This window comes from Callithrix jacchus, chromosome 5 (genome assembly GCF_049354715.1).
Source record: "Callithrix jacchus isolate 240 chromosome 5, calJac240_pri, whole genome shotgun sequence".
Lineage (NCBI taxonomy): Eukaryota > Metazoa > Chordata > Mammalia > Primates > Cebidae > Callithrix > Callithrix jacchus.
Window position 1 is genome coordinate 2,426,455 of NC_133506.1, and position 16,860 is coordinate 2,443,314.

Genomic DNA, 16,860 nt, shown 5'->3' on the forward strand with positions numbered 1-16,860 from the left:
GGCACCGGGCGAGGGGCGAGGCGCTCGGCGTGCATGGATGCAGGGTCCTGCGAACTGAGGTCCGCCAGGCCTCGGCCCGGGAGTGCCCGCTCCCGCCGCTCTCGCGGGCCCTGCCAGGACGCCGGGCGCAGGGGGGCCTCCGCCGGGTGCGTTCCTGGGGCGGGCAGGGGAGGAGGCGGCGGAGCGGAGGAGGAGGGAGGCCGGGCCGCGGCTGCCCGCGCCCGCCTGACCCTCGAGGGGGTCGCTGTTGCCTCGCAGATCCCTCCCTCGCTCCCTGCCTGCCTCCCTCCCCGCCGCTCCCGCCGCGTCCGCCTTTTGTTCGCGGAACCGCGCGCCCCCGAGCCGAGGCGGCGGGGCGGGGAGCTGGCGGGGCTGCGCGGGGGGCGGGCCGCGCCGGGCGGAGCCGGGGCCCGGGCCGCAGCCGGACTCGCAGCCCGAGGGAGCGATCGGCGTGCGGGCGGCGGGGTCCCGGGCGCGCTCCGGGGACGCGGCGAGGCCGAGGGGGCGGGCGCCGGGCGGAGCCGTAGTCGGAGCCGGGGCGCCTGGAGGCGGTCGGGGCGCACTGTTCGAGCCCAGAGCTGTGGAGAGACCGCGCGGCGGGCCGTGGGGCGGGGACGCAGTGTCGAGGCTGAGGTGGGCCGAGGGCAGCCGCTGCCCGAGCGGCGGGAGCCGCAGCCGCGCCGGCTCCCTCCCCAGGGACGTCGAGGCCGGGCGGGCCTGGGCCATGCGCACGGCTCGCTGAGGCCGACGGAGGCCGCGATGGAGGCGCCGGCGGCCGAGCCCCAGCTCCGGGGCTCTGGCCCCCAGCCCGCGTCCGCGCCTGCCCCGGAGAGGAGAAAGAGCCACCGCGCGCCGTCGCCGGCCCGGCCCAAAGACGTGGCCGGCTGGTCGCTGGCTAAGGGCCGCCGCGGCCCAGGCCCCGGCGCAGCCGCCGCCTGCAGTGCCGCGTCCTCCGCACGGCCCGACAAGAAGGGGCGCGCGGTGGCGCCCGGGGCTCGGGGCGCGGGGGTGCGGGTGGCCGGGGTTCGCACGGGGGTCCGTGCCAAGGGTCGCCCGCGCCCGGGTGCGGGGCCGCGCCCGCCGCCGCCGCCCCCCAGCCTCACGGACAGCAGCTCGGAGGTGTCGGACTGCGCGTCGGAAGAGGCGCGCTTGCTGGGCCTGGAGCTGGCGCTGAGCAGCGACGCGGAGTCGGTGGCCGGGGGCCCGGCAGGGGTCCGCACGGGGCAGTCGGGCCAGCCCGCACAGTCCGCGCAGCAGCCCCCGCGCCCGCCCGCCTCCCCGGACGAGCCGTCGGTGGCCGCGTCGTCAGTGGGCAGCAGCCGCCTGCCGCTCAGCGCCTCGCTCGCCTTCTCCGACCTCACCGAGGAGATGCTGGACTGCGGGCCCGGCGGCTTCGTGCGGGAGCTGGAGGAACTGCGCTCGGAGAACGACTATCTCAAGGTGGGGGCGCCCGGGGAGAAAGGGAGGCCGAGGGGGGCACCGGCTGTCACAGCCTGGCGGGCGTGGGGCACCAACCATCCCTCCTTCCTACCGAACTGCCTGGCGAAAGGGTCCCGAGTCCTGTGGGGACCACCCTGGGGTGGATATGAGGCTCCCGCATCCCCCACCCCCTACAACTTTATTTGGGAAGCAGGCTCCTGAAAAAGACCTTGAAACTGGCCACAGGGCCCTGACCTAGGAGCGAGGACTTGAGAAAACGGCTAGGGAGGGTTCTGGGAGGCATTGCTGGGGTGGGGGTGAGTAGCCAGGGAAGGGATGGATCTCTGCCTTCAGCTGCCCAGAACCTCCACGCCCAGGCTCTTCTTCCTGGGACAGGCATTTGTGGGCACCCCCGCCAGGGAAACCTATGGCTGTCCCCTGCCAAGGAGAGGCCTGCATGCCATCCTGAGTCGTTATCCAGGGCTTTCCCGGGCGTAGGCCTGTCCCCGCCTGCCTTTCAGGGCGGGTCCAATTTGAAAGCATGACATCTGGGAACATCCCCTTGGCTGGAGTCCACTTCCGCCCAGCCTAACGGTCCCACAGCCTGGAGGATGATGTGGGAAAACCGGTTTAGTGGCAGCTTCTTAAATCCCAGGACAGTGTCTTTTGCTTTCCCTGGGGCAGACCTTGTGCCCCAGCAGCCCCATCGGCCCCTCATGACCAGTGCCTTTCCATGTTCCCAGTGGGAGGAGGGAAGCTGCCCACCTGGAAGGAACCTTCCCTGTGGCCATGTGGGGACCCCGGGGCTTCCCCAGGACAGCAAGTTTTGCCTTTGCTTTTTCAGTGGACGTGAGCACCTACTGGGCTCCATCTGCATGCTTCTCTGTGCCATGGCAGGTTTCGGAACAAAGCAGCTCACACGTGTTGACCTCTGCCTGGGAGGCTAGAAGTTTCCTGAGCTCTCCTGCTGCTGGCGGGCAGGTTTTGGAGGAGGCTGAAATGTTGCCCACTCTTGTCAGTGGATGGCCTGGCACAATACCTGGAGTGCTCCTGGCTGAGAGCCTAGGAGCTCACAGCACGCTGCTGATTTATGACTGCTCTGCAGCACTTTGGCTTGTATCTTTTCCTTGTGGCTCTTTTGGCCAAATGGGTTTCTCCCTCTTTAGAGTGTCGGTGTCTTGCTCAGCTGTGTCTCTGTCTCCCCAGATTCCCCGGAATCTGCTCTCTAGCATGAGTTCTGGAGATGCTTGTAGTATGGAAGGACTAGGTCTGTCTGAATCAAGAGACTCTACCCATCAGCCTCACCTTTCCCCAAGCCAGGCCTCAATCTCCTCATCTGTTAAATGGGAGGATGTCTTCCCAAGGGCCCCGTTCAGTGTTGGCAACTGGGTGCTCAGTTGTCTCTCAGAGTTGTCAGAAGCCAGTGATAAGGAGAGGGCAAGTGGAAGGTGGGCAGGAGGAGGAGGGAGGCGATGAGCCAGGACAAGGATCTTTTGCTCCTGCCCTCTTGTGCTCTGAGCTGCTTCCAGTGAGTGCTGCCTGAGTTGCCCTAAACTGAAACTCAGCTCCTCACCCCTGCCTCGTGGCCCCTGCTACCCACCCTGGTGTGGGAAGATGGGACGCAGAGCTTTACTTCTGGGCTCCTAGGCAGCCATCCCATGGACTTCTGTCCATCCCAGGAAGTCATCAGGCTCTGAGCCAAAGTCTGTTTGAGGCACCCATGACTTTGTTTAAAGGCGCAAACAGTCCCAGGAGGCTGGGTGTTGAACTCAGGGTCTCACAGGGTAGAAGTCTCACAGCTGAGGACATCCCACGGTCTGGGCCAGCATGGAGCCTTAATTTCCACCATTTATTCAGCGGCTCAGGCTTTGTGCTGCTGTTGGATCTGGGGTCTGTCGCTTCCTGACTGTGATCTTTGGCAAGTTATTTAACAGCCCTGGACCTTTGCTTTCTCATTTGTAAAAATGGGACAGTTACACGCTTTCCAACCTCAAGGGTTAAATGATCTTTGATGCCTACAAATGCCATTAGAACACCTGGCAGGTAGTAAACCTCAGGTGTCATAGCTCTGATCACTGCTCTTCTCAGTAGCATGGGACACGTTGCCATGTGCTCCCAGCCTATTCTCTTGTGGATTCTGTGAAGGCGGAATAGATCCTCTTCATCACCCAAGGCAGGCTGGGCTCTTTCTCCCAGCCCATCACTGGTTTATTCACCAGCTGTTTATTTAGAACCTGCCGTGTGCTAGGGCAGATCTGGGATACAAGGGACTACAGCAGTGGACAAGGGAGGGTGAGATGTCTGTTTTCATAGAGCTTTGAGGGAGACCAGAATTAAACAATAGTCATACAAGAGATCACAACACTGATCATAATGAGGGTGAAGGGGACAGTCTGCCAGGAGCACAGGAAGGTGGGGGCTGGGTGCGGCAGGGAGGCCAAGAGCCACAGGATGCCATGGAGCCAGCTGAGCGAGGGGCTAAGAACATTTCAGGCTAAGGGAAATTGGAAAGAGCTCGGTGAGTTCAAGAACAGCACCGAGGCCAGGAGGGAAGGAGTGTGGGTAAGAGAGGAGAGCAAGGCCAGCCCATGCCACTTCTCATTGTGTACATTTGGGTTAGCCCTTGAACTTCTCTGGATATCTCTTTATCACAGCCGCCAACCTCACAGAGGCAGGGTCAAAATCCAGAGACTGAATGTGAACCATAAGTAGAGGGGTCATTACAGGAGGTGTTGTTTGGTCTATTGCATAGATGGGAAAACTATGGCCAGAGTTGGGAAGAGACTTGCTCCAGGTCCCAGAGCCGGGTCTCTAGGCTTCCAGGGCTTTGGAATGAGCATGTGTTAGACTCTTGATATGTTTCTGCCTTTCTGGACCACTTTGCCTGTAAGATGCAGAAACTGAGTAGTAACAAGGGAAAGGATTCCAAATCCCTAGTATGTCTCCTGCAGGAACACAGTTGAAGGAGGTCCCACCACATCTGGTGGGTGGCCCTGCTCAAGCTTACCTCCATCTGGTAAGGAACACTTCGAACTGTCAACTGGGAAGGACTCTCAGGTGATCTCCAGTCTGGTGTGGCCTGCTCTGGGCCCCAAGTGAGGAAAGCATAAATCGGGCAACTCTCTCCGGGTGAGAAGATAGAAGGAGACTGGGCGCAGTGGCTCACGCCTGTAATCCCAGCACTTTGGGAGGCCAAGGTGGGTGGATCACGACGTCAGGAGTTTGAGACCAGCCAGACCAACATGATGAAACCCCATCTTTACTAAAAATAGAAAAATTAGCCAGGCATGGTGGTACGCACCACCAAGTAGTCCCAGCTACTTAGGAGGCAAAGGCAGGAGAATCGCTCACACTCGGGAGGCGGAGGCTGCAGAGAGCCAAGATCGTACCACTACACTCCATCCTAGGCAACAGAGCGAGACTCCATCTCAAAAAATAAAAAAAAAGAAGGAGCTTCTACAGAGAAGGTAGTGAGCTCACTGTCACTTTAATTATTCAGAGAGAGGCTAGATGACCTTTCGTGCTTGGATAAAGATAGAAGGTTTGTGGAATGATGGAGGGGGGTTCACAGGCGATTGATGTGATGGCTGCAGTTGAGCTGCCTGACCTTGGGTCCCTTCTAGCCAAGGAAGTCTGAAGGTTATTAACTACGGAGGTTCTGGGAGTCTAAGATCCACCTTTAGCTGCAGAGCAGACACGTCACCTGTGACGTTCAAAGACCTGGTGATCTGAGGTCTTCCAGCCTTTCATCACCACTAACTGTTAAGCACATACCATGTGGCCAGGACACGTAGGAACCCACTGGGTGTGGATGGAGGAATCTGAGAGCTGGAGCCTGAAGACCTGACTTTGAGACCTGACTCTCTTGTTTACTGTGTGGCCATGGGCAAGTTACCTGGCTTCTCTGAGCTGCTTTTTTCCTCATCTGTATAATAAAGGTGATGGGGCCAGGTGGGGTGGCTCACGCCTGTAATCCCAACACTTTGGGAAGCCGAGGTGGGTGGATCATCTGAGATCAGGAGTTTGAGACCAGCCTGGCCAACATGGTGAAACCTCATCTCTACTAAAAATACAAAAATTAGCCAGGCATGGTGGCAGGTGCCTGTAGTCCTAGCTACTTGGGAGGCTGAGGCAGGAGAATCTCTTGAACCTGGGAGGCAGGGGTTGCAGTGAGCAGAGATCGCACCACTGCACTCCAGCCTGGGCAACAGAGTGAAACTCTGTCTCAAAGTAAATAAATAAATAAAGATGATGGAACCTGCCTGGACAGTCTCATACAGTTGTCACCAGGAATCAGGGAAGTATGAATAGACAAGAAAACATTTTGCAAGCAGTGAAATCCTGAGTTGCCTGAGGAATTGCTATTATTCCTAGCCAGTGGGCAGACAGGATGTCTGTATCTTTTTTTTGGAGACAGAGTCTCACTGTCACCCAGGCTAGAGTGCAATGGCGGTCTCCGCTCGTGGCAAGCTCTGCCTCCCGGGTTCAAGTGATTCTCCTGCCTCAGCCTCCTGAGAAGCTGGGATTACAGGCATGTGCCACCACACCCGGCTAATTTTTGTATTTTTAGTAGAGACGGGGTTTCACTATGTTGACTAGGCTGATCTTGAAGTCCTGACCTCATGATCCACCCACCTTGGCCTCCCAAAGTGCTGGGATTATAGGTGTGAGCCACAGCACCCAGCTCGGATGTCTGTGTCTTCAATGTGGAGAAACTGGGAGAATGCAGGAGGGTGGGTTTCCTTCGTTTTAGAATGTTAATAGGTCAGTAGCTGTCTAGGGAGGACAGGAAGGTGTGATCACCTTCCTTGCCATTTGTGGGTTCTGGGAGGCCAGGCCTTCCTACCTCCTTGGTGATTCTAGATGTGAGTGTCTGAAGTGCAGCCAGTCTAGGTGTCAGCTCAGAAGGATCTGGAGGAAGCACCTAATCCATCCCCGCTTGCCATTTTATAGATCAGTAAACGGAGGCTCTAAATTACATAGGCAGGATTCCAACCCAGGTTGGTCTAACTCTGGGTCCTGTTCTTTCTGCAGTGTGACCACAGCAGTGAGCTTTTGGTTGCTAACTAGCGTGTCTAGGCTGGAACACAGGTTGGTGAGAGGAATCCTGTCATGGGCCAAGCTCTAGGCTAAGGCATGCTGGGGGCCTGGAGCCTGGCAGGGGTTGGTAGGGGATGTGTGTGTGCTTGTGTGTGAGATCACTCCTTCTTATGTAACATGGGGAACAAGCATGCCTGCCCAGGGCCTTGAGGACCCTTTTCAGTGTGAAGATGCAGATGGAGTGCACGGTGAATTTTAGTGCCCTTACTAGTCATTGCCTTTCCCTTATCTGTTCCTGCAGGTATTCATTCATTCATTCATCACATATTTTCCGAGTGCCTCCTGGGTACCAGGCCCTGTGCTGGGTGTCTGGACCCAGTGGCCACATAGTGGGTTTCTCCATGTAGCTCTTCTCTTCTTGTCTACCAGGAGCTACAGGGCGAGGACTCCAGCCTGTCACTGGGTGGAGGAGAGGAGGTTACCACAGTCAGCAAAGCTCTTGGCTGCTCCCTACCCTGAGTCCCAGCCTCAGCCTCCCAGCGGCTGAGCCTGTGTCCCTGGGTACCACCCTCATTTGCACACATAAATGCACATATACATATTCACAGCTCAAGCTCAGAGCCACACAGCCACTCACACACATCTCACAGACCCATCCAGTGCCTTGCTGGTGTTGGATGCTTTCAGGAGCATGCCTTCAGACATGCTAGAGAGGATACACACTCAGAAGTGCACAAACCCATACAGCTGCACAACTCCCGTTTCGTCACACCCACATGTCACCAAACACGCAACAGAGACTCAGACCCTGCTACAGCCCCCAGGTCAGAAATACATCCTCCTATACACATCTTACACCCCCAGACACACCTGGATGTGTCACAGAGACTGACATCCTGGCGACACACTCAGACTCATCAGAAGTACACATGTAGGCGGGTACACAAACCCACGCAGACATTATACACACACACTAGCTTCCACGCACACTAGCATCCACAGAAGTCTACAAATCTACCCTTGCCAGGCTGGTCCAGGCATAAGCTCAGGTACCTGAGAAGCTGGGATTCTCAGGTACCTCCCCTGCCTCTTCTACAAAGAAAGCAGCAGAAACTTGCACATCTACCCAAGGCTTACTGACACCCACTAAGGGGACTCCCATGCAGACATTTACACACAGATAGCACACACAGTCACATGCACATAAGCAGGGACATGGCACAGTCTAGCATGCAAACGTTAGGCATGTAGCATTTCCCAACAGGAGCCAGAGGCTCTCAAATCAGGGAACCTAGACACACACACACACACAGTGACATTTCATCCACACAGAAACACAGGAAATCCTGGTCTGTGTCTCCCTGGAGCCAATGTGTACAAACTACGACTGTTTTCAGTGCCTCGTGAGGCTTCCTCCCACAAGGCTGCTGGGAAGACTGAGGAGTGTGGCCAGGGGCTTGACTTTGTAACCTCTGGAGCTGGGGGTCCTGGGATCCTGGGTGGTGGATGGATGGGGGCTAGAAGAAGCTGCACCCACCGAAGACCCCCAGGTCCCTGATGCCCAGCTCCTGGGCCCAGGGCCAGTGGGCTGAGTGAAGTGGACAGATTGTCGGGCTGCCCACAGAAGAAACACTGCCCAGGGGCAACTCCCTTCTAATCTCCTTGGAATTTCCTGCTGGCCCTATCTCCCCCTCCTTCTCCTTTCCCTAGCTGGGCCATGCCACTGCCATCAGTAAAAGGTGCCCAGTTCTGGCTGGAAATGATGGAGGCCAGGGTAGAGGCAGCCAGAGGTGTGGGAGCTCAGAGGAGGGGCTTGGCCGGCTTCCTGGAGGAGGAGGTGTCCTTAGAGCTGGGGAGTTAGCCTTGAGTGACTGTGTCTGTGCCCAGCTCTTAGAACAGTGCTTGCCACGTTGTAGGGGCTCAGTAAATATGAGTGTGATTAAGTGAAAGGCAGTAGGTGGGGTCTGAGGTGGAACAGCAAAGCGGGCAGGAGTGGTGGGAACTAGCCATGATGGGAGTCTGGGAAGGGGAGTTGGGCTGGCTTGGGAAGGGCACTGAATGCCAATCCGCGGCCCCATGAGCACCTTGCTGGGAGGGATCTTGATGCAGCAAAGCTGCAGCTGCCTCCGCTTATGTGTCCATAGCCCTGGGCTTGAGGCCTGCCCTGCCAGAGATGCCTGGGACAGAGGAGAGCAAGGCTTTGTGGTCTCCGGGGCAAACTCCGCCTCTGGGGTCAAGTCCGTAGCCAGACCTCATTGTGTTACCTCTTCCCTATGCATGCTGTCCCTGTGCAAGTCCTCGTCAAGCTTCCGTCTTCCTCCTGTACAATGGGGATGTGATCCTCTTTAGCAGGGTGCTTGGGAGGCAGAGAAGTCAGGTGTCATGTGCACCCACCACCATCCTCCATGTGCAGGAGGGGAGGGAGCCCCATGTCCTGCATAGCCTCCAGGGCAGAGAGAGCTCTCCAGGCGAGGGTCAAAAGGCTAAGTTTGAGGCAAGGGCCTCCCCAGCAGCTAAGGTTTTCACTGATGTTGTTCCCCTGGTCCCCACATGCATGACCTCATTCATGCTCACGTTCACTCCCCTCGGTGCTGGAAGGAACTTGGAGCTTCGGTGGGGAAAGAGCCAGCGACTCTGGAGTGTTCCATGCCAGGCTGACCCTGGCATCCCTGGAGGCTCAGCATTGCATCCGCCTGTTTTGTGGCAGTGAGTGCAGTAGGGGGTCGGAGTGGGTGGGAGCAGCAGGCCAGCACTTCCCTTCTCCAGGGTCCAGGGTGGCTGGGTGAGAGCACTGTGATCTGGAGCCAAATCCCAGCTCTGCCTTTTCCTTTCTGAGCTTTCCCTTTCTGAGCCTGAGTCTCCTCGTCTGTAGAATGGGGATGTGGATGTGCTTACCCGACAGGCGGCTATGAGGGGTCTGTAAGAGAAGGCATGCATGGAAGGGTCCCATTAACCAGGTCTGGCTCCTGCGATGGACTCAACAGTGTTTGGCCCTTGCCTGTGTATCTGGCTCTGGTCTGAACCCTGTGAACCCGGGTTAAGCTGGGTCCTTGATGGCAGGGGCTGTGCTTGGCTCTGGGTGTCCCTCCATGGGTGTCGGCTTGGGGCATCAGTCTGAGTGGTACGCGTAGAGCTGCACTGCATTTTGGGTACCCCAAACGTATCTTCCCTGCTCTGTGTCCCCCTTCCCCACTACCCATGCTGTCACTCTTCCCTGAATGGCCTAGGCTAGTGCCTTCAGCTTAGTAACTGGTGATACTCATTTGCTAATGGAAGGACACCTTTCGAGGTCCCTCATTCTCAAGCACAGGTGAATCATCTCCCATTGCCTGAGCCACAAGGAAAAGCTCAGCCTCTATGGCATAAAGTCTGGGGTGCCCTAGCGAGGCCGGGGTCAGCTGATCACTTGAACATCTTTACTTTGGTTGGGGCCCAGACTTGCTTTGGATCTTCTGGGCTCCAATCAGTTGCAGCAGCGTCTCCCCTCCCTGCCCCTCCTTGGCCCTGCCCCGCCCAAGCTCTCCGGGTGCTGGGCACACCCCAGTCTCTGTCCCGTGCTCTTCCCACCCTGCCTTTGTGCTTGCAGTTCGGGCCCTTTCCCTTGGTTTCTTCCTGCACCTTACAGCACTCAGCCCCAGAAGCAGCTCCCAGGACTCGGCTCCTGTGTCAGACACCTGGAGCTCACTGGAGCTTCCCTTGAGGCATTTACCTCGATGGTGATTAGATTATTCATGGGTAATGACAGGTTCCATGCCACCACCACCCCACCTTGCCCTGCATGAGGGTAGGACCTTCCAGGGTACTTAGCCCCTTCCTTTTACAACGGCAGAAACTGAGGCCCAGAGAGGTTAAGGGGTTTGTTAAAGGCCATGCAGCCCGTAAGAGGCAAGACTAGGGTCTTGTGCTTCTCTTTCCAGGATGCTAGGCAGGGGTGTGAAGTGCTGGGGTGTCTGGAGCTTCAGGCTGTGTAGCCCTGGGCTGCCCTCTTTGTAGCCTTGCCTTCTATCCCTAAAGACCTCAGACCCCTGCTCTGAGATAGAGATTACATTGCAAACCAGAGGCTGTTTGGGGGATGTTTTAAACACATCCAGGTCCTAATGCTGCCTTCCTTCCTGTTCACATGGAAAGGATGGGAGGAAACTGTCAGGCGCTTCCTGACTCGAATGCTCCCTGAGGCTGCAGGGCCTGTGATGTCTCCCCACTCTGCCAGGTGAGGCCTTGAATGGGACAGTGACAACAGTGACAAGCCAGATGTGGCCTTGGTGGGCAGTGGTCTCTGGCATCTCCTTACCAACAACAACCAACACACACACACACATGCGTGTGCATGCGCCCCTTCCTGATAGGTGATAGAGCATCTGTAGTCTCGCATACAGAGCTGTACCACACGATCTAGGAGGCTCACTCCTGACTGGCTGTGTAGACATTATCTTCCTGGGCCTCTGTTTGCTCATCTGTAAAATGGGGATAAGACAATAATAGTGCCTGCCTCTAAGGCTCATCACTGAGCAAGAGATAATGGCTTTTTTGTCTCAGTCTGGTGTCTGGAACACATTAAGCCCTTGTCAGTGTTAGCTATTGTTATCGTCGCTATTGTTCATTATAAGGCTGTCTAGTCTGGTTTACAGGAGCTCCAGCTGGACCTGAATCCTGGCTGTGCCACTCAGTGTGTGACCTTGGGCAACATACTTGACCTCTCTGCAGTTCCCCTTCCATCGGGGGTTGCTCAGCTACAGTGAGCGATTGTGTACTGCCAGCGGGATGGGGACTGCACAGGGAGCATCTCTTCTTATTTCTTGGCATTGGAGAGGTGGGTACAGGCCCCAGTCTTGCCTCATTATTCCCAATCAGAGGAGCAGGACCCAGTGGGTCTCAGGGCCACGAAGCCTCTGTGTCGCCTGGAGTGGGGGCACAGTGTGGCACAGCAATGCTGGGCTGGGTGTCCTGGCCTTCTTTCCCTGCAGTCTCACTCTGTCGCCCAGGCTGGAGTACAGTGGCATGATCTCGGCTCCCTGCAACCTCCTGGGTTCAAGTGATTCTCCTGCCTCAGCCTCCCGAGTAGCTGGGACTACAGGCCTATACCACCAAGCCCAGCTAAATTTTGTATTTTTAGTACAGCTGGGGTTTCACCATTTTGGCCAGGCTGGTCTCAAACTCCTGACCTCATCCTTCCAAAGTGCTGGGATTATGGGTGTGAGCCACTGTGCCCAGCCTCCTCAGGACCTTTGATGCAACTCCCCAAAAACTGGAGCCCAGCTTCTTCCCAAGGATGCTAAGCTAGATCGAGCTCTGGGGCTGGAGGCATGTGCCCAGAGTCACCCCCACACTCAGTACTGTCCCCTCCAGGGACTGTGGGATTGTCCCCTGTCCCTCTTCAGACCTCTGTGTCCCTGGGTATGAAGGGATGGAGTCTTTGGGTTCCTTCCCCTGCTGCTGTGCCCTGAATGCAGTGTTTGCATTTGGGCTGAGAAGTGGAGCTCTGTGGTGTTTTTTGAAGACCCTTTCTTGGGGTCCAAGTGCAATGATCTCATCTGGAGCCTTGACAGACTCCTGGGGGACTGGCAGAAGGGACAGCAGATGGCTGCCCTGGCCTCTTGGGTGGGGCTGGCAAGCCGCCCCTGTGGCCACTGCTGGCCTACTCAACAGAGCAGCCCTTCTGGGGCTGGGGTGAGTGGCCTGGGCCTGGGCGGGAGACAAGTGGCCCAGAGCCAGGGTGGCAGATGGGAGGCAGCCCAGGCCTCGGCCTGAGGGAGGGACCATGATGGCCAGGGCAGTGTGGGAGCAGACAGGCCTGACAGAGATTCCTGTTCCTCTGTAGTATGGTTGCTGTCTCGAAGAGTGAAGGTTCTTGGTCTCTCAGCTCAGCTCTGTCATTCTTCTGGGTTGGTCTGCCCATCTGGCTTGTTGGGCCTCTGGAACCTAGGGAGGAGGTGGTACACTTGGGTAAGGTTTGGAATCTGGCAGGGCTGTGGCCTGGGTGTTTCTGGGCTGGGATTTGAGCCCCGCCACTGGGGTCTGAAGCACCTGTGGGCATTAGCTTCATAGAATCAGGGAATTAAATTCAGTCACAGGAGTGCTGACTGGAAATGGTTTTCTGCAGTGGCGTAGAGCAGGGGGAGTCTCCTCCCCTCTGAGCCCTGTTTATTCATTCAGCACCTCTTTTTTTTTTAGGTAAAGTCTCACTCTAGCCCAGACTGGAGTGCAGTGGCATGAGCTTGATCTTGGCTCACTGCAACCTCCACCTCCTGAGTTCAAGTAATTCTTCTGTCTCAGCCTCCCAAGGAGCTGGGATTACAGGCAAGAGGCACCACGCCTGGCTAATGTTTGCATTTTTTGTAGAGATAGGATTTCACCATGTTGGCCAGGCTAGTCTCGAACTCCTGACCTCAGATCAGCACCTCTTTATTGAGCTGTTCTGTGTGTACCAGGCACTGTGCTGGCCTCTGTCCTCCTGACATCACATCCTAGTGGTAGAGACTGACTTCTGCAGGCAAACAGACAAATAAATAAAATGACAAGTATCACAAATAAGCCTGTGATATACATCAAGAAAGAAGGAAGGGGTTAAGATGGACATAATGGGCTTGGAGAAGCGTGGAAGACTTCTCAGAGGAGGTGGCATTTCAGTGGAGGCTTGAGGAAGAAGGCAACCCAGCAGTGTAGAGATGGCAGGCAGGGAAATCCAGGCAGAAGCCCGCAAAGGCAAAGGCTCGCACCTGTACGCCCTATGATGGGATTTGGGTTTTCTTTTTCTTTCTTTTTTTTCTTTTTAGAAAAAAAAGACTCCAGTCTCACTGTGTCACCCAGGCTGGAGTGCAGTGGCATGATCTCGGCCCACTGCAACCTCCGACTCTCGGGTTCAAGCAATTCTCCTGCCTCAGCCTCCTGAGTAGCTGGGACTACAGGCGTGTACCACCGTGCCCAGCTAATTTTTGTATTTTTTAGTCAAAATGGCATTTCACCATATTGGCCAGGCTGGTCTCAAACTCCTGACCTCATGATCTGCCCACCTCAGCCTCCCAAAGTGCTGGAATTACAAGCCTGAGCCACTGTGCCTGGCTGGGATTTGGGTTTTCTTTTGTGTGTAATGAAAACTCATTGGAGGTTTTGTTTTCCTTTGCATTTCGCATTTTGGGGTTTTAGGTCAGGTGTACTGGGGATAATCTATATACAATAAAATGAATTTTGGCAAATGCATCCAGTTCTGTAGCCACCACCACAACTAAGATATAGAACAACAAAAGGGTTGTGCCCTAGGGAAGCCAGGGAGGCTTCTTGGTGGAGGTGTTTTTAAAAAAAAAAAAAATTAATTTTTTAAATAGAGATGAGGTTTCACCATGTTGGTCAGGCTGGTCTTGAACTCCTGATCTTGTGATCTCCCTGCTTCAGCCTCCCAAAGTGCTGGGATTACAGGTGTGAGCCACACACGGCTTAAATGGTTACTACTTTTCTTTCCTTTATTTTTGAGACAGAATCTCGCTCTGTTGCCCAGGCTAGAGTGCAGTGGTGTGATCTTGGCTCACTCCACCTCAACCTCCCGAGTAGCTGGTATTATAGGCATGTACCACCCTGCCTGGCTACTTTTTTGTGTTTTTAGTAGAGACAGTGTTTCACTATCTTGGCCAGACTGGTCTTGAACTCCTGACCTCGTGATCCACCCACCTTGGCCTCCCAAAGTGCTGGGATTACAGGTGTGAGCCACCGCACCCATTTTTTTTTTTTTTCCTTCAGACAGTCTCACTCTGTCGCCTAGCTGGAGTACAATGGCGCCATCTCAGCTCACTGCAACACGCACCTCCTGGGTTCAAGTGATTCTCCTGCCTCAACCTCCCGAGCAGCTGAGATTACAGGTGTGCACCACCATGCCTGGCTAATTTTTGTATTTTTGTAGAGATGAGTTTTGCTATATTGGCCAGGCTGTTCTCAAGCCGCTGACCTCAAATAATGCGCCCATCTCAGCCTCCCAAAGTGCTGGGATTACAGGTGTGAGCCACTGCACCCCGCCAGAGGTGGCTTTTGAGGTGAGAAATGTGTAGAGTAGGCGGCCCAGGCAGTGCAGAGTCCCATGGGAGGTAGGTGGGCTGAGATTCCAGCTCCCTGCTCCTGACCCAGTCTTGGCATATCCAGGGTTTCTAGAATGTAGTCCGTAGGGGTCATATCAGAGTTCCCAGGGACACCGGAAGCTGACTCTTAGGTGGGAGGTAGCTGGGGGACTTCCGCTCTGGAAGTCTCTTCCTTAGGGACTGGCAGGAGGCAACCTGCTCCTGCCTTCAGGAGCCTCATGTCCCTTGGTTCTCTCCCTGTCCTCCCAGTACCAGCTGGAAGCTGTTGCTGGGTTCAGACTACACACTGCCACTTGCTGCGTTTCTGCAGATGGTCCTGGTGTTTGGTCACTTTCATCTCCAGGCCCACAGCTCACCAGCTCCTGCAGGCCAATTCCATCATAGCCATGCATCTGGAGCCACGTGCAAAGGTTCCAAGGCCCAAAGTCTCGACTTCCTCCTGCTGTCCTCAATGAGCAAAGGTAAATCATCTTACATCTGTGTGGGCTTCTCACAGAAAGTACCCTTTCTTAGAACATTTAAAGTGTGATTTACCAGCCTGGGCAATAGAGCAAGACCCCTTCTACAAAAAAACATAAAATTCAGCCAGGCATGGTAGTGTGTGCCTATAGTCCCAGCTACTCGGGAGGCTGAAGTGGGAGGATGACTTTAGCCCAAGGGGTCAAGGCTGCAGTGAGCTGTGATCAAGTCACTGCACTCCAGCCTGGGTGACACAGCGAGACCCTGTCTCAAAAAATAAAAGTGTGATTTGAAAGCAGAGCTCTGCTTCTCCAGTTTTATGCTTTGGTGGTGGAGATCGAGGTTCTGGGGCAGCAACCCAGGCCCTGTAGATGAGATGGCTCCAGAGGGAAAAGAGCCTCCATTTTACTCTGTGCCATGGACCTCTTTTGGCTCTCTGCTAGAATAAGTCCCAGAATAACATGTTTAAATGCTTAAAATGGGCTGGGCACAGTGGCTCACGCCTGTAATCCCAACACTTTGAGAGGCCAAGGTGGGTGGATTGCTTGAGACCAGGAGTTTCAGACCAGCCTAGGAACGTAGCAAGACTGTCTCTACCTAAATAAATATATAAATAAATAAAATTTAAAATGAAATACAGTAAAATATAACTTATTTATTTATTGAGATGGGGTTTCACTCTTGCCGCCCAGGCTGGAGTGCAATGGTACGATCTCGGCTCACTGCAACCTCTGCCTCCCAGGTTCAAGTGACTCTCCCACCTCAGCCTCCCAAGTAGCTGGGATTATAGGCACACGCCACCACACCCAGCTAATTTTTGTATTTTTAGTAGAGACAGGGTTTTACGCGTATTAGTCTCAAACTCCTGACCTCTGGTGGTTCATCTGCCTTGGCCTCCCAAAGTGCTGGGATTACAGATGTGAGCCACCATGCTCAGCCAAAATAAGATACAATTTTCAATGTTTAAAATGAAATATAAAGGAAACCAATTATATTGAAATAGTTATTAAAGTATTTTAAAATTACAACATAGTAATATGTGTGCTTTTTAACTCATAAATTCTGGTGACAGATCTAACTAGCATAATTTCAAAGTACGGATGAGTGTAAATAATATTTTGACACTTGTAGCAACTGTTATATGACATGAAAATATCTGTGATTTCTTTTGGTGGCAGAGTCACAGGTATTACTCATGTAATGATGGTTTGTTTATAGGCCCAGAATAAAAGGAAATGCTACATTTTACTCAGAGGTCAGTGAAAAAGAAGATGTGATTTTCCAAGTTCGTGGACTCTCTGAGTTCTGGTTCCGAGGAAAGATCTTGAAGTCGGTGTTTGGAGTCTGAATCCCCCTTGGAGGTGTCACCCCCTTCCCCTGCCTGTCTGCATGTGCTTGGGCACGGCCCACCTTCCCTGTGCTTCTCTGAAGTTCTTCATCTGTTGAACAGGGATGAAGGTTCCTGTCTTGCCTGACTAAGGGTTTTAGTGAGGACTCATGAGATGATTCAGATGGAATGTCTTTGTAAACTGTGAAGCCCTCTGCTGCTGTGTAAGATCCTGCTATTATTAGCAGTAGTGTGAGTTCACGTTTGGCCGTCCGGCCCAGCCGGGACCAAGAGTCTCTTCCTGGACAATTCTCCCAGGATTCCTGGGAACCAGTCCATCGAGGGGAGCAGCTTTGCCTCTGAGAGGCTGCTTCCTGGAGGCTGAGCTCAAGGATTGGCAGGGGGTGGACAAAGACACACTTTGTGGACTGGGAGTGGGTGTGTGAGCAGGAGGTTCCCTGCGTAGACAGACCCTGCCTACCCTCCTGGGTGGCATGGGGAACTGAGACCAGTTCTGATCTGTCCAGGCTCTCCCTCTTTTATTTTTATTTA

The 16,860-nt window shown here is 54.8% G+C and overlaps 1 protein-coding gene across 3 annotated transcripts in view; it reads left to right on the forward strand.

Annotated features, from left to right (window-relative positions):
* The first annotated feature begins 395 nt into the window (after positions 1-395).
* The window catches only part of MTCL2 (microtubule crosslinking factor 2), an 89,433-nt gene continuing 72,968 nt past the window's right edge, over positions 396-16,860 (forward strand). For all 3 annotated transcript variants that reach the window (XM_035297986.3, XM_035297989.3, XM_035297987.3), the window contains exon 1: positions 396-1,440. In XM_035297986.3, the coding sequence (XP_035153877.2) occupies positions 760-1,440 (681 nt within the window). In that variant the 5' untranslated portion in view covers positions 396-759. The remainder of the gene's footprint in view (positions 1,441-16,860) is intronic.